The 25,783-nt window shown below is 49.1% G+C and overlaps 1 protein-coding gene across 1 annotated transcript in view; it reads left to right on the plus strand.

Annotated features, from left to right (window-relative positions):
• SORL1 (sortilin related receptor 1) overlaps positions 1 to 23,960 on the plus strand; it is a 172,305-nt gene extending 148,345 nt beyond the window's left edge. Inside the window, 10 exon segments of the mRNA XM_030333675.1 lie at positions 1,036 to 1,118; positions 3,289 to 3,385; positions 5,935 to 6,119; positions 9,256 to 9,375; positions 10,242 to 10,406; positions 11,975 to 12,149; positions 13,138 to 13,244; positions 15,530 to 15,722; positions 18,314 to 18,526; positions 19,741 to 23,960. Of these exon segments, the coding sequence (XP_030189535.1) occupies positions 1,036 to 1,118; positions 3,289 to 3,385; positions 5,935 to 6,119; positions 9,256 to 9,375; positions 10,242 to 10,406; positions 11,975 to 12,149; positions 13,138 to 13,244; positions 15,530 to 15,722; positions 18,314 to 18,526; positions 19,741 to 19,808 (1,406 nt within the window). The 3' untranslated portion in view covers positions 19,809 to 23,960.
• The last annotated feature ends 1,823 nt before the right edge of the window (positions 23,961 to 25,783 follow it).

The raw sequence follows: 25,783 nt of genomic DNA on the forward strand, positions 1-25,783 counted from the left end.
TGAAACTCCTATCTTTTCTTCTTCCTGCCCTGCTATCCTTTTTTCTTCCTCATGCTGACTCTCATTGCATGGTTGATCATCTGGAGGGACTCCTCCAGATTTTGGTACGTCTCTTTTACCACCAAATCTTAGCCTCTCCTTCAAGTGTCTCTTGCCTTGCCTGTATCAGAGGCACATGTGCTAAAAAGTCAAGTATACAAGTTGTCATTTAAATACTGTCTTCTGATAATAGTTATCCCACTAAGCCCTTTGGATTACGGCTGGCAGAGCACCATCCGCCATCTTGTGGACAGGCCTTCTGAACGTCAAGGACCATGCTCATCACTTGCACTGAGAGGGGTCTTTTCCCTCTGCCACTTTCTTTTCACACACACCCCTCCCTGCCCCCAGTTCTCAGCTTGGGCTCTGGCCTTTTTGAGAATGCCAGTGACTTACTAGTTCCTTCCTCTGTCCGAGGTGGGACTTTACTGGACACGGAAAGAAAAGGCACATTGGTTGAGTTAACATTAGTATGAAGGGAAGTAAGGTGCCTCCGGTTACACAGTCGTTAAGTGTCTAAAACGGGAACTTGAACTCGGGTTTGCCAGACTCCAGAGGCCACGTGGTTTCCGTCTTGCCACACGTGCATTTACGACTTCTGCCTTACGATCTGGCCTGCTCTCAACTTTTGAAGAGGACGTGAGGCCGCCGAGACCTCCTCAGTGCCAATAAAGGTGGCGCTTTCTGTGATCCCCGCACGTTTCAGGCCGCCGCTGGGCTGTGTGGGGGCATTTACACAGTGGAACTTTTCTGCTCCACCTGATTGCCAGGAGAGCGGGCTGAGCCGAGAGGGTTACGTGTTCGCCGGGCAACTGTGGACCCAACCTCCGCTGCAGGACGACAGCGGTGAAAGAGACGAGTGAAAGCAGCCCAAGAAATGCCCTTTCTTCCCCAACTAAAAAGATCGCTTTGTCTGTCGAGTTGAAAACTGTCCGACCCTGCCTTCCTCACTTTTCGTCACGTGCTTTCTCTTTCTGAATTCCTTTTTGTTTTCAGTGATCCCACCACCAGATATCCGCATTGACAGCTACAGTGAGAATTCTCTAAGCTTCACCCTGACCATGGATAGTGACGTCAAGGTAACGTTGGAATTTCCAAACAGCGGCGGGTGGGGCTCTCCTTTGTATGGAGCTGGTGCCGCATGGGCCAAATGAGATGAAGAAAAGCGAGGGATTTGATCCAGTAAACCCAAAATACCACAGCCAGGTCGGTTCCTTCCCCCGACGAGGAGCAACGTGAGTCTTTGCACGTAATTGTTCTGCCTCAGCCCGGTGCCTTTTTTTCCTTTTTTTTTTTTAAACCGTATAATTAAATGGTTCACAGCTACAATGCAAATAAAGAGTTGGTGTTAACAGAATATGTATGCCCTGTAATTTTCAGCTTTATTGGATTTCCTGGTGCTAAGCACTAATGCAGAGGTTCCCACAGGGGAAGAGAGAGTCGGATGCCTTAGAAACATGCCCCCTTGTAGCCACCGCGCCCCCTCCCCTTCCAGCGCCCCCGTCCGCTCTGCGAGGCCTGTCTGCAAAGCCGGCTCCACCCGGGGTTCTCTGCCTGCCTGTGGTTTTCCAAGCTGAGGTCCACCTTCCGTAGCGTTCTTGCCTGTTTTGCCTCGTTTCCCTCCCTGTCCGTGGAGCGCTGGTGGGACAAACAGCCTTCAGAGCCCCTTGTGCCGTTTACGGGACTACAGTTTGGGGGCACATGCCCTTGGCTTCAGAGACCGTTGGTGTAAGAAATGGCCTTTATAGGGGCGCCTGGGTGGCGCAGTCGGTTAAGCGCCCGACTTCAGCCAGGTCACGATCTCGCCGTCTGTGAGTTCGAGCCCCGCGTCAGGCTCTGGGCTAACGGCTCGGAGCCTGGAGCCTGTTTCCGATTCTGTGTCTCCCTCTCTCTCTGCCCCTCCCCCGTTCATGCTCTGTCTCTCTCTGTCCCAAAATAAATAAAAAACGTTGGAAAAAATTTAAAAAAAAAAAAAAGAAATGGCCTTTATATAAACTCTGTCTGTATGACGGTTTTTGGTCTTGCACGCGTTTTTTGGCTGGTGTCCCATATTTAAAGGTCTTTAGATCAAATTCCTTTATGAGCTCAGGACTTCGAAAAGGTAGTCTTTCCTGATACACGGATAGGTTTGCTCCCGTTAGACAAGAAGAGCTCAAAGGGAGCCCCTTTTGTAGCGACCTCTTGGCCTTGACTGCAAGGATCGCCTGAGCTGAGATTTATCCTTAATTACCATAACGTAATTATCTTTAAAGTTTTTCCTCTTTCTGCCTTTGTGAACTGGCTCTTGTCCTTTTATTCTGCATCAGTGTTTTTGATTTCATCAAGCCCATATTTTATATTCTACATAGTCTACTGTTTGTTTTTAAATTTTTTTATTTTTGGATTTTTTTTAAATGTTTATTCATTTTTGAGAGAGAGAGAGAGAGAGGCAGAGCCCGAGCCAGGGAGAGGCAGAGAGAGAGGAAGACACAGAATCTGCAGCAGGCTCCAGGCTCCGAGCCGTCAGCACAGAGCCCGACGCGGGGCTCGAACCCACGGACCGCGAGATCACGACCTGAGCCAAAGTCAGACGCTTAACCGACTGGGCCACCCAGGCACCCCTTTAAATTTTTTTTTAACGTTTAGTCATTTTTGAGAGAGACCGAGCATGAGTGGGGGCAGGGGCAGAGAGAGAGGGAGACACAGAATCTGAAGCGGGCCCCAGGCTCCGAGCCGTCAGCACAGAGCCCGACGCGGGGCTCGAACCCACGGACCGTGAGATCATGACCTGAGCCAAAGTCGGACTATTCTACCAACCGAGCCACCCAGGCACCCACCCCCCTCCTTTTTTTTTAATGTTTATCTAATTTTGAGAGAGAGAGACACACACACACACACACAGAGTGTGAGCAGGGCAGGAGCAGAGAGAGAGGGAGACACAGAATCCCATGCAAGCTCCAGGCTCCGAGCCGTCAGCACAGAGCCCGACGTGGGGCTCGAACTCACGAACCATGAGATCGTGACCTGAGTCGAAGTCTTATGCTTAACTGACTGCGACACCCAGGCGCCCCTGGTTTTAGAACTAGGTGCCAGGTAACTAAATATTCAGTGATCGCGCACTTGGAACCAGCCTAAAGATCAAAAGAAACAACCTGTCTGCTGTAAGAAAGGAGATGCCGAAAGCAACCATCGTCAAGGGGTGCCTTTTGCGTTTGCTGTGCTCCCTTGACTGTGTACTGTTCCTGTAACCTGTTTCTTCATTCTCGGCAGGTGAATGGCTATGTGGTGAACCTCTTCTGGGCATTTGACACCCACAAACAAGAGAAGATAACTTTGAACTTCCGGGGGAACATCTTGTCGCACAAAGGTAACACCTTGGAGCTAGTTGGCAGGGAGGAGAAAGGAGATGGATACTTCCTGGTGGCAGAGTTTGTGTGGGGGCCGCCTGGAAAGGGAGGCTCTCCCCTGCCTGCTGTTCTGGGTGGGCAGAGCGAAGAGACTGTAAATGACCCCTGTTTTTTGGGGGGGGGGGGGTGGTCCACTTGGCTCGTCAGCCTCCTTCTCTAGCTTGGTGGCTCTTCTGTTGGCTTTTAATGGAAGTTGGAGGCTTCAAAGAGGAAAAACTGGAAAGAAGCTAGATTAACCCTCTACCGATGATTTTTTAGCTCCAAAAGAAAGTTCTGAGAGTGAGTTACCTGCACCTCTTCTCTGGCGTGGTTCGCTCCTGCTTTGCTAATGCGAGGTCCACAGGGCGTGGTGCATCGTTGGTATTCAGGGCACGTTTGTTGAATGGATGGACAAGTGACCTGAGCTAAGGGAGGAGGGAAGGAGGTACCCCAGTCCCTCTTATATGTGTGCACCTACCGTGCGCAGGCATTTACCTAGGCGTTCTTTGTAACCTAGGCATTTTATACAACTCCAGTAATAAATCTATGGGGTATGCTCATTTCATGGGTGAGAACCCAAGGTTCAGAGATAAAGTAGTTCCCTCGGAAGGTGGCAGCTTTAGAACCTGCAACTTTCTGATTTCTGAGGCTATGATCTCATTGTCTCAGTGTCGCACCGATAGAAATTGGCAGAATCAGAAGCAGTAACCGTCTTGTCTGAAATATATTAGGGCTAGCTAGATGCGAGGCACCCTGCCGAATGCTTTTTTTTTTTTTTTTTTTAAGCATTTTATTTTTGAATCCTTGGAATAGTAGCTGCTGTAAGTGTAGTTGTTCTTTTCTGTCTTACAAACAAGGAAATGGACTTCATTTGAATACAATTGACCCTGAACAGTGGGGGGTTAGAGGGCACTGACCCCGTTGAAAATCTGCATATAACTTTTGACTCCCCTAAGACTTAACTACTAACAGCCTGCTGTCGACCATAACTGTCTTGCCAGTAACATGAACAGTGAATTAACACACATTTTGTATGTCGTATCTGTTATATACTGTGTTCTTACAATAAAGTAAGCTAGAAAAAAAAGTGTTCTTTTTTTTAAATTTTATTTTTTTTAATTTGTTTATTTTTTAACGTTTTTATTTATTTTTGGGACAGAGAGAGACAGAGCATGAACGGGGGAGGGGCAGAGAGAGGGAGACACAGAATCCGAAGCAGGCTCCAGGCTCTGAGCTGTCAGCACAGAGCCCGACGCGGGGCTCGAACTCACGGACCGCGAGATCGTGACCCGAGCTGAAGTCGGACGCTTAACCGACTGAGCCACCCAGGCGCCCCGAAAAAAAGTGTTCTTAAGAAAATCATAGGGAAGAGCCAACATACATTTATAGTACCAGATTATAAAAAACCCATGTACAGGGGCACCTGGGTGGCTCAGTCTCCCTCTCTCTTGGTCCCTCCCCCCACTCGTGCTCTGTCTCTGTCTCTGTCTCTCTCAAAAATAAATAAAAATACTTAAAAAAAATAAAAAAATAAAAAACTCATGTACAGGTGGGCTCATGCAGGATCAAACCTGTGTTGTTCAAGGGGCAACTGTAGTTTTATATCCTGCCCTTTCCACTTAACGTAAAGTTGTAGGAATTTTCTAGTCTCATTAAATATTCTTGGAAACAACTTTTTTAAAAAATTTCTTTAAATGTCTATTTTTGAGAGATAGCGCATGAGCAGGGGAGGGGCAGAGAGAGAGGGAGATATTTTTGAGAGAGACACAACGCATGAGCAGGGGAGGGGCGGAGAGAGAGGGAGACAGAATCTGAAGCAGGCTCCAGGCTCCACGCTGTCAGCACAGGGCCCAATGTGGGGCCCAAACCCACCAACCACGAGATCATGACCTGGGCAGAAGTCAGACACTCAACCGACTGAGCCACCCAGGCGCCCCTCAGATGGTCAACTTTAAAGAAACTACCTAGCACCCGTGCAAGTGTGTTATTTGTAGGAGTTATCAGTAACTAACGCTGGGATGAACTTGCAAAACGATGAAAATCCTACAGCATGTGGGGCTCACTTAAACCTAGAGATTACCTTAAAAAAATAGGGTATCGGGGCACCTGGCTGGCTCATTCGGAACAGCCTATGACTCTTGATCTCAGGGTCATGAGTTTGAGCCCCACACTGGGTAGAGATTTTTTTTAAAAACGCTTAAAAAATAGGTTGTTGTATACCAAGTAACAAATTCTTTTTTTTTTTTGATGAAATTTTTAAGTTTAATTCCAGTATCATTAACATCCAGTGTTATATTAGTTTCAGGCGTACAATATGGTGATTCAGCACTTCTGTGCGTTACGCAGTGCTTACGACAATAAGTGTGCTCTTAATGCCCGTCACCTGTTTCACCCAGCACCCCCCTACCTCCCCTCTGGTGATGTCAGTATGTTCTCTGTAGTCAAGCGTCTCTTTCTTGGTTTGTCAAGACACAGATTCTTGACTGATACCTCCAGCTCCCTCCTGACGTCTCCTTGTCCCTGTTTTCAGTTACCAATCTGACCGCTCATACATCTTATGAGATTTCTGCCTGGGCCAAGACTGATTTAGGGGATAGCCCTCTGGCGTTCGAGCATGTCATGACCAAAGGAGTCCGCCCACCTGCTCCTAGCCTCAAAGCCAAGGCCATCAATCAGACTGCAGTGGAATGCACCTGGACTGGCCCCAGGAATGTGGTAAGTCAGCCAGGGTGACCTTTGCAGAGTCAGTATGGACCCTGCCCTGATGGGAGGCTAGGCAGCAGCCGGAGGGCTTTCTCCTCTGTTACCACTTCCTCGTTTCTCACCCAGACACAGACCGCTCTCTTGGTCAGTTCTGGATTACCTTCTAGAGGCACCTGCCATCCCAGCCCCAGCATCCCTTTCCACACCTTGGCCTGGCATCCGAGAGAAAATGCGCATGCTCTTTGCTGTTGAATAGACTGTGAGTTTCAAGAGGGGGTCATGTTCCTGTCATGGGGGACCCACCTTGGCTCGTGGGCGTGGTGACACATTAACAGCACTAATAAGACCCTCTAACTCCTCCCCACGTATGTTACCCCCCCCCCCCGCACCCCAGCCCCCCCGGCTGCTCCTCCCACATGTGCCTCCCCCCTCCCCGTTCATCCCAATGTCCCTGCTGCACGTTACATAGGTCATTTTTTTTTTGTCATTATGTATGCATTTTGACTCACTATGATCAGATTTGTGCTTCCTTTTAGAATGTGGCTTTCATTCCCCATACCTCCCCTTTGCTCTTAGGTGGGTCTTCCCAAGGTTCTTGGCACATTTTCACCCCCTCCTGCGTCTGTACCTTGGCTTATGCTCTTTCTCCTCCTGGAGTCCTTCTGTCCTTCTGGTCTGCAGTCCGATCCCACTGTCTTCTACTTGATGCTTTTCCCGTATGAACTCCTGAGAAATGTATAGTCGGTGCCATTCAGAGACCTGTCTCATTAGATACCGCTTTATCCTCGTTGACATTTTCCGTGCATTATTTATCTCCCTAACTAGTCTGTAAGCTCCTTGAAGGGTTTCTGAGTTTGCTAAAGGGAGAAGCCCACAGAACTAAATCTGTAGGCGAGACTTAGTCCTCACCGTGACTGGTGAGCATGGAAGCCTGTGTCTTGTCTTCTGAGGGCATCTCCGGTGTGCATCTGGAGCGGGACTGAGCAATGGGGAATGAACCAAGGTTTGCACGTAATTGTAAGGTCGGCCTTGAAGAAAGGGGAAGTAAGACACCCCGAGAACCCTTTTTACTTCTCCCACTCGATCCTTTCATCAGCTCCCTGGGGTCCGTGTTCTCAGTTTACCAGTGAGGAAACTGAGGCCCAGAGGGGTGAGGAGGCTCGCCAGAACTGAAGCTGTAAAGCAAGCTCAGGTCTGGCTCGTGTGACAGCTTCTGCTCTTTTGTGGCTCCAGAGCCCGATTCGGAGGCGGGGGCAGAGATGAGACGCCCAGAGCCACGCCCGGGACCCCCCCTTTCCCTCAAAGTAGCCTCTCTGCACAAAGGGCCTTTCTCGCTTGCGTACCCAGCCGAGGCCACGGCCGCCTTGCCGCACCCAGGCGTGTTCGCAGCGTGGGGCCTAGTGTGTGGCACCTTGAGTCGTTACTTGACCTCAGGGTCTCTGATTACACGTGGACTCCGAGAAGTAGCCTTGCTCTGCCTCGTCCTTGCTCCGCGTAGCTTTCCTAGGGCAAGAAGGCCAGTGAAACCACCTGTCGCGAGCTCTCCGCTTCTTCCCGACTTCAGTCCACTGAGGACGCGAGGTCGTCACCCACGGTTGCCCTCTCCACCGTGGGAACTGCACAGCTGCTGTCCACCTCTGGGGCCCTTCTTGCACCCTGGCCTCCTTGGCTCTTGGAGCCCTCTCTTGGCCCCTGGCCGGAGCCGCCCCACGCCGCCCCACCCCCAGCAGCCGTGGGCCTGGCCTGTGGAAACCAGGCCTGCTTCTGAGGCTGGAGGTCCCCACCCCCATTCCCGTCTTGTGCTTTGAGCACCTTCCTTTTCCTGTTCCTGCTCCATTTGCTTTGCTTCTGACTCCTTGGAGTCCCCCAATTCTTTCTTTCCTCACCTCCTGCCAGCGTATCACCCCCTCGGGGCTTCCCTTCCCCTTCCCTGTATGCTTTCCCCTCTCTGGCCCTGGCTGCTGAGCAGCTTCGAGAAAATGCACAGCTCTCTGGGCCTCGGAAGTCCCCGCGCGCGTCCCTGGGCCGTGCCCTCCGGCCCCACCTCCTCTCCAGACTTGTACAGCTCTCTTCAAGCCCCCGTCTTACCTGCCCATGCGTGCTTTCATGCTGCCTGACAAAGAAAGCTTCCTCGGCACTTTACTGCCCCTTCCCCGTTATAACCCCCCCCAGAGGCCATCCCCTACCCCAAGCCCATCAAATCCCCCGTCCCTGCTTTAAACTCCCAGTTTTCCACCCACCTCAGCCGGGGTTCAGAGTGGCTGCATATCACAGGGCTGAAAGTGACAGTGGCTTTTACAGGGAAGGTGGAGTCCTTCGGCGGGCCTGGGTTTGTACAGCAGCAGCACGGTTTGATCCGGGACCCAGGCTGCCCGTGGCATCCATCTTCAAGGTCACCTCAAGGTCCTGGAGGGCTGGAGCCACACCATCATCTGTGTTCCAGGCGGGAGGAGAGCTGAAAGAAGGGCTCCTCCCCCTATGTTAATGAGCCCGTCACTCAGGCCCCACGTGACAGCTCTGCTTAAAGTTCATTGGCCAGAACTTTGTCACCTGGCCTCCCAGCTTCCGGGGAGGTGGGAAGTGCAGATTTTCTTCCAGTGGCAATTCTCACTAAGAACCAGGATTCTGCTAAGGGGGAGACGAAGAATGGGTGTGTTCTGGGCAGCGCCCCATGTCCGCCCTGCTGCCTTCCCTCCTCACCTCCCCTACAAATGCACTCGCTTCCTCCCCAATCAGCACTTCCGCTCAGCTCCCCTCTTCCATCCCTGCTTTTCAGGTAGCATGCCCCCTGCTCTCTGGGACCCACCGCCCCCTTCTCCGCGGCTCCTCGCGCAGTCGCTCCCTGTAGCATCCCCTGTTCTGTACTGGCAGCTTGTCATTTATAATCGTGTCTGTTTTTCTTCTCTGCTCCTCCTTCCTCAAAAAAAAATGAGCTCTTGGAGGACAGAGAGCACCCGCCGTGTTCGTCTTGGTGGCCGTGGGTTCGCTGCCAGCCCCAGTGCGCCTTCTCTGTAAATGCCGATGAAATACATGCTACATGAAGACTTTTCTCTCCTAAGCTCCCCTGCAGCAGGGCATAAACTAGGGACTTCAAGAGAATGAAGTCACTGGCCACCGAGCTGACGTCCTCTTCCATCCTCTTGACCAGGTTTATGGCATTTTCTACGCTACATCCTTCCTTGACCTGTATCGCAGTCCGAAGAGCTTGACTACTTCACTCCACAACAAAACAGTCATTGTCAGGAGGGATGAGCAGTATTTGTTTCTGGTAAGGTTCCCGTACCAGGGGGTCCAGAGGACTTTCTGTTCTTTAAGGATGGCTTAGATCCTGGGCGCCTCGCTCAGACCGAGACCGGGGGAGCTGGACGCGGGACTCCAGGATCTGAGTGTGTGAGGAGAGGGTAGTTCCTCTTCTGTGGCAGCATCAAGTTCCTGCTTGAAAAACAGAACGAATGACCCCTTAACCCACCGCAGCTCGCTGGCGGGGGATTGCGAACTCGGCAAATGGGTCGCAGCAGGAACAGAAACACACACCACTTTGTCCGACTCCACTTCTAGGAACTTAGCCCACATACTTGTGTCATGTGTGCCAAGATCTCTGGAGAAAGGTGTCTGGTGCGCTCTTGCTGGTGACAGCAGAAGGTTTGAAACACGTGGCTGCCAAGGCTGGTTAAGAAGAGCGTGGCTGATCCTTGCAATGAACTACAGGGCAACCCTTCAAAAGACAGAGAGCCCCGAACCGAGGGGGAGACATCTCTGGGCTCTGTTATTAATGGCAAGAAGCGAAGAGCCTAACGAGCCGTGTAACATTTTGTCATTTGTATAAAAAAATTAAGAAGAAGAGGCTACCTGGACGCACCCACACGTAGACACGCATGTGTAGGAGGCACGCGTGTGTAGATCTGCGCTTAACGTGTGCACGGGACACCGGGAAGGAAGCACCTAAGACCATTTCCAGCGATACTTCTGGGAAAATGGATTAGAGATCTGGGATGGGTGGGGAGTTCTTTTACATTCTGTGTCTTCTTTTGCCATGATTGAATCATAATTGGGTACGTGTGTCACTGTTTTGTGGGGGGAGGGGAAAAAAAAGTCTTAGCACAGACTGCGTGCGTCCATGGGTGTTTGTTTCAGGTCCGGGTGGTGGTGCCCTACCTAGGGCCGTCCTCCGACTACGTTGTGGTAAGGATGATCCCGGACAACAGGCTCCCACCTCGTCACCTGCATGTGGTTCGCACCGGCAAAACCTCGGCTGTCATCAAGTGGGAATCCCCGTATGATTCTCCTGACCAGGACCTGGTGAGCGGGCCGGGCATTCGGCCGGCCATGCGTGCTCTTGGCATGGTTTGGGAGCGGAGAGGGGGTCCTGTGATGGGACCAGGAAAGTCAGCCCTGGTGGCGGGAGCTCAGCAGGAGGTCTCTCCCCCCGTTTCTGTCCGGCCAAAGATGGGGTCCTTGTAGGTGCCTCTTAATCGTTGCCTCTCCGTGATTTCCAGCTGCCATATTGGTTGGTCCCTCTTTCTTCTCTGACTTCTCCCCTTCCCTCCCCTGATCCTCTGAAGCAGGGTTGGCAGACAAATCCCTGCAGGCCGAATCCAGGTCGCTGCCTGCTTTTGTAAATACAGTTTATTAGAACCAAACTCTTACCATTCGTGTATATCTTCCCTGTGGCTGCTTTCATGTGACACGTGGCAGAGTTGAATAGTTCTGGTAGAGATCCATTTGGCCTTCAAAGCCTGAAGGTATTTTGTATCTGAACCTTTACAAAAAAGTTTGCTGGCCCCTGGTCTAAAAGAAGAGGCATTAATTCTGAAAAACAGCTTCTGTTTTCCTTTGCTCCAGGCTGCCCTCTCTGTCATCCCAGGGGTGGGTGGTTTTATTTATTTATTTTTTTTAATTTTTAAAAAATGTTTTATTTATTTAAAAAAATTTTTTTTAATGTTTGTTTATTGTTGAGAGAGAGAGAGAAAGACAGAGCGCAAGTGGGGAGGGGCAGAGAGACGGGGAGACACAGAATCCAAAGCAGCCTCCAGCCGTGACTTGTCAGCACAGAGCCGATGTGGGGCTCGAACTCACGGACCATGAGATCATGATCTGAGCCAAAGTCGTACGGACGCTCAACCGACCGAGCCACTCAGACACCCCTTATTTACTTTTGAGAGAGAGAGAGAGAGAGGGGGCGCATAAGTGGGGGAGGGACAGAGAGGGAGACACAGAATCCGAAGCACGCTTCAGGCTCCGAGCTGTCCGCACAGATGTGGGGCTCAAACTCACAAACCGTGAGATCTTGACCTGAGTCGAAGTCAGACACTTAACCCACTGAGCGCCCCTGGGGTGGATGGTTTTAGACGCTCCGTTGCTAAGGCTTTCCTTGACTCTCAGCTTCTTCCTGGTGATGGAATCTCCTGCACTTACCACATGGCCCTGTCTTTTCCTCTTGCCTCCATGTATGTAAGAAGCAATCTGGGGGAGAGAATAAGCAGAGCGTTTTGTCCTTTTATCTCCTCTGACAACATCCCGAAACTATCACAGCTGAGGAGATGCTCTGAACACTCAATTTGGATTTTTCTTGCCTGTTCCAACCTATTTGCTGATGCCACAATAAATGTAACTTTCCCTAGGCTTGTTTTTTGGGTTGAATTGATAATTCTGTGCACAGTTCTGGGAACAAATACTTGTTCCAGATTTGGACCTGGCCACCCCCAAAGGCTTTCCAAAGAGCAGAGTCAGACTGTGGGGCTCAAAACATCGTTGCTCTGGGTCGCAGCCACTGATGCGCTTATGTTCTGTCATCCACCATCGAATTGCAAAGAGTTAAAAAATGCCAAGTTTCTGATTACCCTTAAGGTCTCTCTTTCCTGTTCTAGTTGTATGCAATTGCGGTTAAAGATCTGATAAGGAAGAGTGATAGAAGCTACAAAATAAGATCCCGCAACAGTACTGTGGAATACACCCTTAACAAGTTGGAACCTGGAGGAAAATACCACGTCATTGTCCAACTGGGGAACATGAGCAAAGATTCCAGTATAAAAATCACCACAGGTAAACAGGAGAGAGATGAGGAGCCCTCTCGCACAGCAAGGTACCCACAGGGCTGCTAGGAAGCCCGTAGAAACACAACATCTGTCAGGATCTGCACGGGAAGTGTCGGTATCCACACCTGGCGGGCAGGGCAGGGTTCCAGGGCCTGGGCTACAGGGTGGTGGCCTGGGGGGGCGGCTGTCATTCTCCGTATCCTGCATCGCTTTCGCTCTCCTTCTGCCTAGCTGGTTTCAACATTTTTAGGGGCCGAGGGCAGGAATGCCCCAAAGAGGTAGGAAGTGAAACAGCCTTTGCCGCGAAAGCCGAGGATGGGAACCTAGGCTGAAATCACAGTGGTTTCTTGCGGCCAAGGAGGGAGACTACGAATTGGGCAGCGTATTAAAGGGGGCTTGCTGCCAGTCCAGAGCTGGCTCAGCCGTCAGACTCTAGTTCAGAGAGCAGGTCACGAGCTCAGGTACCTGGCTAGCAGCAGACAGTGTCAGAACGTCCGCGACAGAGGCCCCACTAGGCTGGCGGTGTGAGCAGCGGGTCGGGGCCTGACTCCAGTGTCACTCCGGGGCTCTCTTGTCGGGTACAGCCCCTGGCCCCTCACTGAGCAGTCAGGCTCCTCAGGTCTTGGGGCGGGACCAGGGAGACAGGAAAGCAGACTGCAACCAGAGCAGAAGTCCAGGAAGGCTCTGGAACCGTGGTCCATCCCACCCCCTCCCTTTCTCCCCGACCCAATTTGTTTTCGGCCATCTGTGGCTCTGAGGGCCACTAGAGTGGGTGCTATCCAGATTTGGCCAAAGGTGTTATAACGGCAACAAGAGAGATGCCACTTAGGGAGCGTCTACCTTGTGTGAGGCTCAGTGCTAAGCAACACATGGGTTCCGTTTCTTCCTTGACCTAGCCTTTCAAGTTGGCGTTATTTAATCTCCCTCTGACCAGAGAGAACAGCGATTCCAATACATAGCCACTAACCGCATCCTGCTGAATCTTTAATTTTCAGTTTCATTGTCCGCACCTGATGCCTTAAAAATCATAACAGAAAACGACCACGTCCTTCTGTTTTGGAAGAGTCTAGCTTTGAAGGAAAAGCATTTCAATGAAAGCAGGGTGAGTTCCTCCCTCCTCCACAATGACTTCGGGGGTCTAAATGAAATGCAGCTTTAGAGATGGGCTCGTTACCAGCCCGCTGGCACGTCAATAGGGGGAGAGAGAAGGAAAAGGGCACGGGAGCGAACTTGAGAACAAAAGGGCCATTTTCCGTGGGCTCGCTAATTACTCAGAGGTTTATCCTGCCCGTTCAAGAGAGCCCTGCACTAAGCACCTTTCATTCCTGAACTTGTTTTCCCCCCACAAGACAGGGGAATGGGCCAAGCCCTCCCTGTGCCTTCTGACAGTCCCAGAGCAGGGCCGTGGCTTCAGTGCCGGGGACTGAGCTACATCCGTGCCGTGGCATCGCGGTTTCTTTCCGGTGATGTCCGAGGGAGCAAGAAGTACCTGCAGATAGTCCGTCAACATACAGAAAAGACTTGTTTTGTTTTGTTTTGTTTTGTTTTGTTTTGTTTTGTTTTGTCACTGGCAGACCCATGACTGTATTCGCAACAGGAGATGGGAGGGAGGAGGAGGGCGAGTAGATCTGCCGATCTGTCACCCAAGGGTGGACAGGTTCTTGAGCGGACCTGGCTTGTCCCCGTTGTCAGCAAAGCACGAGCTGAACAGAGACACGACAAATCCACTGTGGCTCTTTCGCGGCACAGCGTCGGTAAAGGGCGCTGGGGTTGTAAATGGTCACCCTGTAATGCCAGAACCAAAGCTAGAGTAAAATTTGAAAATCCTCACAACTCTCCCCGCCGGGACCTATACATGGTTAATAAACTCAAATATAAAGAAAGCTTTCAAAGCAGTTCAGAAGACTAATATTCTGATTCTGGAAAAGGTACCGGTAACACAGTAAAAACTCCAGCAGCAGTGGGCAAAAGAAAAAAGGATCAATCTCACTGGTGATCTGAACAACAAAGATAGGACCCTTTCAACACTAAATCAGCTAAGTTTGGCAGGGGGGGAAGAGTATTACCAGAACGAGCCGTAGTTGGGGAGATTAGCATGCTGGGAATACAAATTGGTTCAGCCTTTCTGTAAGGCGCTCTGGTGATACATGTCAGAAATAAAAAGCGTTCGCATCCTTTGGCCCGGCAATTCTTTCAGGATTTTATTCTCAGGAAACGATGTGCATAAAGAATTTATGTACAAGGCTCTGTTGAGGGCCTTGTTTTATTTCTGATAGCAAGAAAGAGGAAATAACTTTAGTGTCTCAGAGAAGAGGATGTTTCATAGTTAATTAAGTGAATGACCGATGTTTGTATCATTTGAATGTTTTTCTTTACGCCTTTATGTATGTTGCACACTCTCTACAGCAAATACGTGCTAGATAGAAGCGATCAATGCTAGTTTCTAAAGAAGAATGGAGGGACAGGATTCCAGGTAGGGGGTATTGGGAGGCCCAGTTTGGCAGCCAGTGGTCCGCCTCATGGCCCAGCTTTTAGGTGGAGGTGACAGGTCAGTATTTGACTCCCAGTGGAGCGTTCTGGCATAAGCAGATAGCGCATCCTTCTTCTCTCCCCCTGGCTTAGAGTTCAGAGAATAGACAGGTCAATGGAATGGGGACCAAGAGTCCGTGAGTATGCAGTGGGGCCCAGTATGTGGATAGAGCTAAGAGAGGAGGTGTTTTTTTTGGTGCTGGTGGGGTGGGAGTTGGTAGGTTTGACACTGGAATATTGGGAGATTATCAGAGAAGTCCAGGAGTCCGTTCTGCCCCCACCCTAATGTTAAAGTGCTTTCTAGTCAAGGCCAAGTTGTTCTGGGGCCACCATCAGCCTGGAAGAGCTAGAAAGTGAGGAGCTGGGGAGTGAGCTGTGGGCTGACAAGGAAGTTCCCACACACTGTTCTCCCTAGAAATGTCCTGACTTTTCCAGCCCCGCTGCTGGAGTCCCACCACGACCCGGATTTATCATGAGTCAAATCCCATTACGTTACAGCAAACTGTTGCTGAATTGTCCGGATTCTTTGTTGCATTTCATATTGCTTGAGATGAGTGGACTCTTGACCAGAACTTTGAATGTGTACCAAAATATTTATTAAAATGGCTTTTATTAGGGCTATACTTTTCCACTTTGCAGCTCACAAGTGGGCGTGGTAGTTATTTGGGATGGGAAAATTGCCATTTTCTGAATCCAATATCTCAGTGGTAATGTAAAAAGATCTAGTAAGAGACCCAAAGTGCTTTCGCATCTATAAAAGCCTGCAATAAGGAGCTCACATAAAGTTGGAACCAGTAATAGAAGCTGTCAGATTCCTTACTTAACTTCCTGCACAATCTCTCGTGTCTTTGTTTTCAGGGCTATGAGATACACATGTTGGATGGAGCCATGAATATCTCAGCTTACCTTGGGAATACTACTGACACTTTCTTTAAAATTTCCAACCTGAAATTGGGTCATAATTACACTTTCACTGTGCAAGCAAGATGCCTTTTTGGCAGCCAGATCTGTGGGGAGCCTGCTGTCCTGCTGTATGACGAACTGGGGTCTGGTGAGTCGCTCGTGTGGCCACTTTCCATCTTCACTTCTGGGGAAATAGATGAAGGATGTGGCGTGGTCTGATGAATATGTGTCTTTCTTACGCACATTTAAAATATTCTTTTAGGGGCGCCTGGGTGGCTCAGTTGGTTAAGCGTCCGACTTTGGCTCAGGTCATGATCTCACGGTCCGTGAGTTCGAGCCCCGCGTCGGGCTCTGTGCTGACAGCTCAGAGCCTGGAGCCCGTTTCAGATTCTGTGTCTCCGTCTCTCTCTGCCCCTCCCGTTCATGCTCTGTCTCTCTCTGTCTCAAAAATAAACGTTAAAAAAATTTTTTTAAATATTCTTTCAGTTCAAAAAAGTCATTTGTGCAACCGTGTAATCAGGCACTGATTTATTTAACAAATATTTCCCGAGCCAGGCATGGGGTGAGGAGCTGGAGTTACCGTGTGACCAAATTCTGAATGTAGAGCCTAGAAAAGGGCATAGGTTAGCAGTAGGTTTTGTTAAAAAAAGGAGATTCTGCTTGGGAAACACTAGGTTAGTGTGAGTGCTACTGCTTGTTGTTTGCAGGACTTCTCAGAGCCTCTAGTATGCTAATATTCCCTGGGATTCTTCCAAGTCAGTAGATAATCTCCTTCCCATAGAGTAACCGATTGTATAGCCTCCCCCTTCGTCTTAGCCGCCAGTCCAGATCAGAACCTGAATTTGGCCTGGCATCTTGTCTTACAAACACTCACAGATACCAGTGTTGGGTCATGCCGAGGGCAGGGGTGGGGCAGGGGAGAGGAACCTTTCATTTGCACAGAAATGCTGCTTGTATCGTAGTAGCTTGGTCAGCATTTCAGCCAACGTTTTGCCACTGGTCTTTTCAGTTCCATTTACTCCCAGCCAGGAGCTCGCCGATGCTTAAGCCAAAATCTTGCGTTAGAGTTGTTGTGTGTTCTGTCATGTCATGTTTCCCAGGCACCTCCCTGAGGGAGGACGACCTTGCAGACCGTGTCCCCTTTGGAGAATCATAGCGTATTAGAGGTTCTGAGAAGGTCTTACAGAAAACACACAACAGAAGTCTTGTTAACCTAGCAGTTCCTAAATAGAGCCTCCTTTTTAAGCAAAACCAATTAGCAACTGTGAAATAGACTCTGGGGGGAAAACAACTGTTGCCTTTATAAAACCAAAATCGTCCAGCAGAAAGAATCTCTCAGTGAGGCCTCCATTTTCCACCATAGAAGCAGGGTGGGGGAGGTGAGGGCCCACTCATTCTTGTTTCCTCCGCCACACTGGTTCCTCTTAACCGTTCCAGGCAAGAGCATTGCCCTAGTTTACCACTTCACAGCTGGGGTTACGTTGGGACGTATGAAGTAAGATTCTGCTACGGCTTTTCCCCGTAGGTCAATAACGAAAGAATTTAAAGACCTGCGTCTTGAGTTGTTAGATGAGGCTCGCAAGAAATGGCTGTTCTCTGGCCCATCTGGTTGAGCACCTTGTTGGGATGAACCCCTGGGTGGCTACTGAGCCTTCCCTCTGAGGCACAGGCCTGTGCCACAGCACCTTGCCCCAAACCAGGGAACTGCCTCAACTCTTCATAGGACGGGGAAGGTCCACTTTGCTTCCTTAGCTAAAACGGACTCCCAAGTTCCATTTTCCTGCCTCACTCAGACTTTCCCCAGGAATTAAAAAAAAAAAAATTTTTTTTTTTTTATGTTTGTTTATCTGAGAGAGACAGAGCACGAGCAGGGGAGGGGCAGAGAGAGGGAGACACAGAATCCAAAGTAGGCTCCAGAATCCGAGCTGTCAGCACGGAGCCCGACACGGGGCTTGAACCCATGAACTGTGAGATCACGACCTGAGTCAAAGACGTTTAACCGACAGGCGCCCCCTCCCCAGGGATTTTTAAGACTGGCCCTAACCCAGCAGGGGGATGGCTTTGCCCTCGGGCCCTATTGGTACAAATCTATCTATACATCATCATAAAGTGCGAATCTGTTTAAGATAGTGGGAAGTGGGCATCATTGTTAGGTTACAGACACCTAAATGGCTTTGCCAAGTGGATTTTTAAAATGTTAAACGTATATGGAAGGGTTCTCTCTCTCTTATTTAAGTAAGGAAAAAAACCTCATAAAACTTCATGAGCTGTTAAGTCAGTGTTGCAGTTAAGGGATCTCGTTTGTATCACTCGACGGAGCTTCAGGTAATTGCAGTTCAGAGTGACTTCGGTGCCAAGTAGGGGGAAGTAATTGCAACCTCGTTAATTAGTGGTCTGATTTCACATCCTCTTATGTAAGGCCAGTGAGTGGTCTTAAGTAAGAACGCTAACGAAATCAGTGTTGCTACCCCAACAAAGGTCTCCCTTCCAGGAGATTATCTAAATCAACAACAAGGCAGTGATTAGGAGTCTAACGTAATTACCGTATTTGCATGCACAAGGCCCGTGGTCTCTCGGCTCGTGGCACGGCGTGGGGACCCAGCCGGCCGTCACGGGCAGGAACTCGTCACACCGGGCAGGCGGTTCGGGTAACCGTTCGGCAAACTCCCCGCTTTCTCAGCAGGCGGCTCTGCTGCCTTTGCCGAGGGGGCTCATGCGTGGCTGTCTTAACATTGGCAGGTGCGGGTGCGTCCTCGGCCCGGGCGGCCAGGTCTACGGATGTGGCCGCCGTGGTGGTACCCATCCTGTTCCTGATACTGCTGAGCCTGGCGGTGGGGTTTGCCGTCCTGTACACGAAGCATCGGAGGCTGCGGAGCAGCTTTACCGCTTTCGCCAACAGCCACTACAGCTCCAGGCTGGGCTCGGCCATCTTCTCCTCCGGGGACGACCTGGGTAAGTGGGGCGGGTGCCCTGGCTCTTCCTCCCCGCGCGGACCCCCTCCAAGCCGGTGGCCTGAGTAGGAAGTACGGAAGGGTCGATCGATAGGCCCTGGGCTTTCGATACCCCCGAGGTGTCAGCAAGTTTTCAGGAATTCCCAACCCCTCTCCATCCTTCCCGGACCCGGAGGTCTGGCATCCTTGAAGAGCCCGGTCAAGATCAGGCGTCACGCCTTCCCAACTGACTTCCGTCCAGAGAAGCCTTTTCCATCTGGCTGTGCCCCTTTCCGATCACTAGGGGCACCTCCCCAGTCATTCTGCTTTTTACGTACCCATAACGTGGTATGGAAGAAAGAAAGAAATACCTCTTTTAAAACGTCTACGTGCTCATTATAATTACAAAATGCTGTAGAGCTAGTGGACCGCTTGATATAATAAGTTAGGCATGTTTTGGGGTCGTCCCCGAGCGCAGACATGTGGACTGTGACTTTACATACCTACTTTTTTCCCTGTAAACCAGCTATAATATTTTTTTGTTTATAAAGGTATTTGTATATTCCCCGATCACTGATCATTTGATATTAGCTTTGCTCCCTCCTCTTCTCAGTTTCCTGTCTTGCTCAGTACAAGTATTTGGTCTGCTTTGCGTGAATGGGGTGGGTTCTTTGCTTCCGTTACTGGGGGCAAAAGAAGTTAATGGTACCACACGGTGATCACTGAAGGTTGATCGTGACTTGGTTGTACAGGATTGTACCGGGGGCCACGAGGGGACATCCTTTAGTCTGGGAAGCTGCCCTCAGATAGCTTCAACCCCTCTGAGGTCCTTTGCCTCAGAGCAGTGTGGGTTCAGAGGAGAAAACAGATAAAGAAGCTCACAGTGTTATTGTAGGGTGTGGATAACTCCAATTAGGGAACCTAAGTCACCCGTTGGACTTTTGGATAGGTCATAAGGTTCTCCTTCCTAAATGATTTCCTTTCTTTCTTTGGTTAAGTTCAAGCTACCACTAAAATAAGCTTGGTCACCCATGGACGGGGAGAAGGTGACCCAAGAGCGTCAAGGGTCAGCTGAGCTCGGTTTCGGCTTAGACCCCTGTGCCTAGAGGGCCGTGGTACCGATCTTCCAGGCTGGGGCTCGCGACGGTGTTGGGGGCGGCTGGGGCGGAGGGGTGGGTGTCGGGGTTGGGTGCAAGTGCTCTGGAACTTACCAAGGACCGACTGTTTTGCCTTTAGGGGAAGATGACGAAGATGCTCCTATGATAACTGGATTTTCAGACGACGTCCCCATGGTGATAGCCTGAAAGAGCTTTTCCTCACTAGAAACCAAATGGTGTAAATATTTTATTTGATAAAGATAGTTGATGGTTTATTTTAAAAAGATGCACTTTGAGTTGCAATATGTTATTTTTATATGGGCCAAAAACAAAAGACAAAAACAAAAAACAAAAAAAAAAAAGGAAAGAAAGGAATGAGTACACTTTGTAGTCATCAACTGTGAACTTCCAACCAGGTTGATTTTAGTAACCAAATTGCTTTAATTTCATATTAATGTAGTCTTACAGGGCTGTGCTTGCTGGGCATGCTTTTAAGTCTGTGAGATCATTTTGATTCAATAAACTGGCCATTCTTTTTATTTTTCTAAGACACAGAAATGTATTTAATAGAAAAACTTCAAGAGAGGGTGACGGGTGGGACCCCCCCCTCCTCCTTGAAGGTGTGCTCAAACTTTAAATTTCGTTCAGATTCAGTTTACATGAAAGTGTGTGTGTGATAGGGGAAGGTTCTTTCCTGTTACTTTGTTAATTTATTGGGACTCTGTATAAGGCAAGGCTTTAGCGGTCATCTGACACCAACACTGCCCGTTAGGAACCCCTCGCCTTGTAGGGTCGAGGGGTGGGGAGCCGCAGTAGTTTTGTCGCCACTCCGGAAGCAATCCATTTTTAGTCACTCGTGTGTCACCTGATGGTATTTGGCAGGAGAGCGCATTGAGCCATTGCTCCGTTTCAGTCAAACAGACAGCAATTTCTTCTCTGACGCTGAGGGAGTCTTACTATATGCGCCTTTCACAACTACAAAAACGATAGCCCTGCTTTATTACACCCCGGTGTCATGGCCCTTGAAAAAAAAAAAAAAAAAAAAAAAATCACCCGGGTTGTGGGAGAATCCTAGGTCTGTGCCATGATAGATACACTGGCAGACATAGTACCTGCTTTGTCCTTTTTGGCTTTTTTGTTTTTACTCACCACTGAAGAATCTCGAATGTAAAATTTTGTATTTGTGTTGAGGTGGCCACTTACTGTCTTTAAAAATCTGCACTGATATATGCAGTCATTTTGAATTGGGTCAGTGCCTTCTCTCTCTCTCTCTCTCTCTCTTTTTTTTTTGTTTCCTTCCACCTGCTTCCCCCATACCCCTGCCCAGTTTAAAGAGTCCTGTTCGCTCTTAACAGAGATACAGGAGATCGACAAATCCGAGACCGTTCTATCCAGTTTGCAGCTGGAACAAGACCAGAGTTTATTCTCTCTGTAGAACAAGCTGAGCTTTTTTTTTTTTTTTTCTTCTTCTGCCTTTAAATGCCACCCTAGTATTCAGTTCATGGCCACTTGATAGGTACGTGGAATCCATTGTGGACTGATGGCCGCCCTTTAGACCTAGCGTCGTAGGCACCAATGTCCGGCGTTGTTGTGACTCCTACCGTACGGACCTCACTGCAGAACCTCTCAGCCGAGAAGCAGTGAGCTCTGGGGATAGTCCAAAGTCATGTTTCTGAATGTGTGTCCTTTACGTGCGAGCTTTGTAAAAACCCCATCTCCTCTGGGATGCTTTACATCACCTTCTCACAAGTATTTGCTTTCTTTTAACCAAAAGTATCGTTCTTGGGTGATAATATAGTTTCGCTCTAGCTAGTGGTCGTCTGGAAAACAAAGAGCCAGTTCCATTTTTTTCGTTCTAAAAGTTTTAATTTATACATGTATATATTTTCAGGGAGGAGTGTCTTAAACTATAGACATGTAGCATGTTGCGTGGGTAAGGCTCCCTTTTATTTTAACACGTGGTGGTCATGACGAGCCTCCTTCCACATTTTCTCCCTTCTTTCTCTCTCCTTTGTTACTTTTTCAAAGAATGGAAGTTCTTTGGTTTTATCTCGTGTTGTCTTGGGGTTTTGTTCGGAACTCCAAGGCCTACCCCTCACCCCCACCCCTTTAAGTGAAGCTCTTTTAGTAGCTAAAAGATAAACAGTCTGGTGGGAGGCAAGTCATTTAATTGAACTCCTAGAAAGTATGTTTTCTTCTTCTCTTTTTCGGCCAACTTTTTGGTGGCATTTGTGAAAGCTGATATAAAAGGCTCTGAGACTTTATTTTCGGTTATTCTGTAGGCAGGCCTTTGTTTACAGGGCCTGTGTCTCCAGTTGGCAACTTGAGATAGATACCTGAGCTTCCACTTCTCGTCTCCAGCGCCTCCCAGTGCTTAGTGCACAGTACTGTATAGACTGGCCATCACCCCTCTCCTCGGAAAACGCCACTGTGCTGTTTGAGAAAAAGCAGCCTTTTAGGGCTAGAGTATTTTATATACACAGAAGAGCTAAGTTTCTGAAGACTAAGCTAGGTAGATACAGCTTATGTGCAAATTGTATATTTTTATGAACTTTTGAAGCACCCACTCTTCCTTCCCTCCGCGTAGCTTTGTGGGGTTGTGGTGTCTATACGCTGTCTGCAGGAGTCCAGAGGTTGGAGTGACCATAGGAAATGAGAACGCAAACTATGTGCAGCCTTTGAACGTGACCAGATCATTGTCTTCACTGTGACCAGTTGGAGCCCCTGGTTGTTTGTGAAGAAGGGGCTTTGTACCTCGTTGGAGATGCCACCTCAAAAGTTCACACCGTACAGGAAAAGAGTTCTCTTCTCTTCCAGCGCACACGTTAGGATGTCAGCAGCCCGCATGCACGTGGACCACGACGGACCACGAACGGACCGCTAAAATTTGGCAGGCAGGGGCACTGTGTACAGAGTTTTCTCCGGAAGCTGACTTTGCCCCTATGGGTATCGAATGCCCCTCGAGCCTGAGGAGACACGGGTCCATGCGGATGACATGACAAAGAGTAGAATTCTGCAGAGGAGTCTGGGGAGAAGCCACGTCTATGCAGGCATTTCCAGACAGGTGAGAAGTTCCAGTAACTCCTGGCTGCCCCGGCATACTGGGTACATGGTTATGATGCCGGGAAACTGGTGGAAACTTGGGACTTTGGGGACAGAGGTTCCTGGGGTTCCATCTCTGCTAGTATCTCTAGGGATATTTGGGTGGAACAGGTGTGGGACGCAGAGCTACATGCTCTCTCCTGCCCATCATCCTGGCCTATTAGATTAAGCTACGCTTCAGCCTGTTAAGGAACGTAACCCTTCTCAGATAGCGGCCATTCTGGGGGAACTGGGGAGGGCGATGGTGTGGTGAGGCTCTTGTAGATAACCACCCACCTCCCCTGGGAGAATCTTACCTTCAAACATCCACCCGGCGGTCACTCCATCTTATAAGATGATAGTCCCGGTACTTCCTTAAGGGCAGAAACCTCATCTTGGTAGGTTTGGGTGGTCACTTTCCTACTAAGGGGATCATGGTGAATCTCCGAGAAGATTTTTCTCTTCCTTCGGCAGAGTCGGGAGACCCCTCACTCAAGGGGTCCAGGAGATAAATCAACCGAATACCATCTCCATGTTGATTTTCCAAATTGACCCTCAAACCCTGTGCAGAATCTTCACTTTGTTGAGATTGTATCTTGACATTCCTAGCATGTTATTTTTCTTAACTGGAGTGTGTGCTGCCTTTCAGGTACAATTTTTGTGTAATAAAAGCCAGTGCATTAAGTTCATATAGACTACTTTCTATGCAAGACTGAGATATGGAATAGATAGCAAGAGGTATGCATAGTCGGGTACATGGACAATGAACACGTTCTCGGAATGGGAACCACCATTGAACGTGGGTTGAGGGAGGATAGGTTGTGCGTATGTTTCTGCCACCGATTTTGAGCAGCCGTGTTAGGAATTAAATCCTCAGAGCCAAGTAACCAAGAATGGTATTTGTTTCATGTACAATAACGCAAATGGAATAAGTATGAATGCTGAGGGAACATTATTCTCAGATATTCCATGTCATTTCTCATCTAAAGACTCTTGTTACAAATTATTAGAAACTTTAGGCAAAATCGAAAGCATTGGAAGCAAAACAAAGGCCTACTCTGCTCTCATTTAAGTGAAACACCGTATACTTGTTTCTCTCCAAGGTGACATTAGGCATTTATGATTTCGATTGCCTTGACGCGTTTCCAAATCACCAATTTATGCTGAAGATTTTACTATATTGTTGCACAGTTTTACGATAATTTTTTGTCTCAATGTCAACTTTTTTCACTGAATAAAAATTTAACTGGGTGAAGGAGACACCTATATGAGAACCCACTCTCTACACGTGTCTTGAGTTGTTCTTTTGAGCGCAATAAAGATGGTCTGTACAGTGTCCGGACACCCTTTTGATTTGCCTGGTTTGGAAGGATGTGTATTTGATAGACGAGAGAACACGAAGGCCTGGGATTATCTTGTTATGACCAAGGTGGTCTCACGTGGTGGATCCTTGAAGAACACGATGCCTTAGTGTTGGCCGAGGAGCGGGGAGACGTCAAGGCAGCTGTTCTCGCAGTAAATAGAATTACTCCACAGGGGCAGTGACTTCCTTAAAGCTGTCACTACATTTGCTGAGACACCATTGGCTAAGAAGGCAGTTTTCAAGTCTTACTAGAAGAAAGCACAGCAGTGTGATGTGCTGTGTTGTCAAAGAGCACTTTGAGGAGGTTCCCGTGGGCAGTGGGGTTGTGCGAAGGATGCTGCCAGCCCTTCTGATGGGTAAATGAATGGCAGGTGGGCCCATCAGTCAGGCCTGGAGAATATGGAACGGGAGAGAAGGGGAGGCAGGTGTTTCTAATCCAACAGATCTGCTGGTTTGTCGCTTTTGTTTAAACATTGAGCCAAAAGAGAACCCCGAAGGACTGTCCTTCTGTTGTGTAGAAGAGGAAACGGAGGCTCGGAGAGGCTAAGCAACTGGCTTCGGGAAACCAGAGCATGAATGGCAGAACCAGCCTCCAGTGCCAAGAATTTCTGACCCCACACACTGCCTCCCCACGCCCCCACCCCACCCCCGTCACCATTCAGTGTCAGAACACAGTCTAACATGTCGCACCCAGAGGAATCCCAAGGGTGAATTTACCTGGTTGTGACCTAGCCCTTGGGTCTCCAGGTTTAGACAATTTGTCAACACGTTAGTGAGTTCGTCTCTTGTGAGCAGGTGCACTTTGACCAAGCTCCTGAGACTGATCTGCGACAAAATAATGCCCATTGAGTAGCTCATCACGGGAAGCAGTCCTGTCACTTAGAATGTTAGCATGGCCAGTGCATTCTCCCCCTTCCAGGGCCCTCTGCCCAGGAAGCCAGACACAACTAGAAGGTTGCTTAGTAACATGGACTCAGAAGAAAGGAAATGGGAGGGATCCAGGTGAGAATAGGGGTTGCCCAATAAATATTGAATGAACGAACAAATGATTGGCATGCCAATACAAGAATAATGTACTCCGTATGAACTTAGTATTTGAAACCTTTGGGTTGCAACTCTGTCCGTTTCTGAGGAAAGTCTTGCCAGTGGGGTCTTGATCCTTGATGTCCCTTCGCCAAAGGTTCCCTCCACCAGGGAGGGCTTGGGCACCGCCCATATCTGCCACTGACTCCTCTTTTTTTGGGTGTTGTGGGTGAAGCAAGCTCCCCGCCCCCCACCCCTTCACTGAAACATTATATAGCTAATGTTAATGAACCCTGACTGGGTTACAATAAAATCATCCTGGCCCGACAGCCATTGCTCCTGTAAGATTATTCTGCCTATGATATGTTGGTTTTAAAGTTTAACTCTGGGAGGGCGTTGTTTTGGAGTCTGGGGGACCACCTCAGGGTAGCCCCCAAATTCTGACTTCATCTGTCAGCTATGTCTCGTTCCCCAGTTGACAGCAAATTAAAAATGGAAAGGCACTGCTAAAGGCAGATAGCCTGACTCTAAAAGAAAAACTAAGAAAGAACCTTACAGTTAGACTACCCAAAAACCTCTACAAAGGAACTCTCGACGACAACTCGAGGCCATTTACCAAAAAGCCCTATAGACCCCAGAGGGCCAGTCCTATACATTAAGTAGCTCACTGGATAAGCATTATAACAGGGCCCTTCTACTGAACCCCTACGCTTTG

Source organism: Lynx canadensis, chromosome D1, assembly GCF_007474595.2.
Source record: "Lynx canadensis isolate LIC74 chromosome D1, mLynCan4.pri.v2, whole genome shotgun sequence".
Classification (NCBI taxonomy): domain Eukaryota; kingdom Metazoa; phylum Chordata; class Mammalia; order Carnivora; family Felidae; genus Lynx; species Lynx canadensis.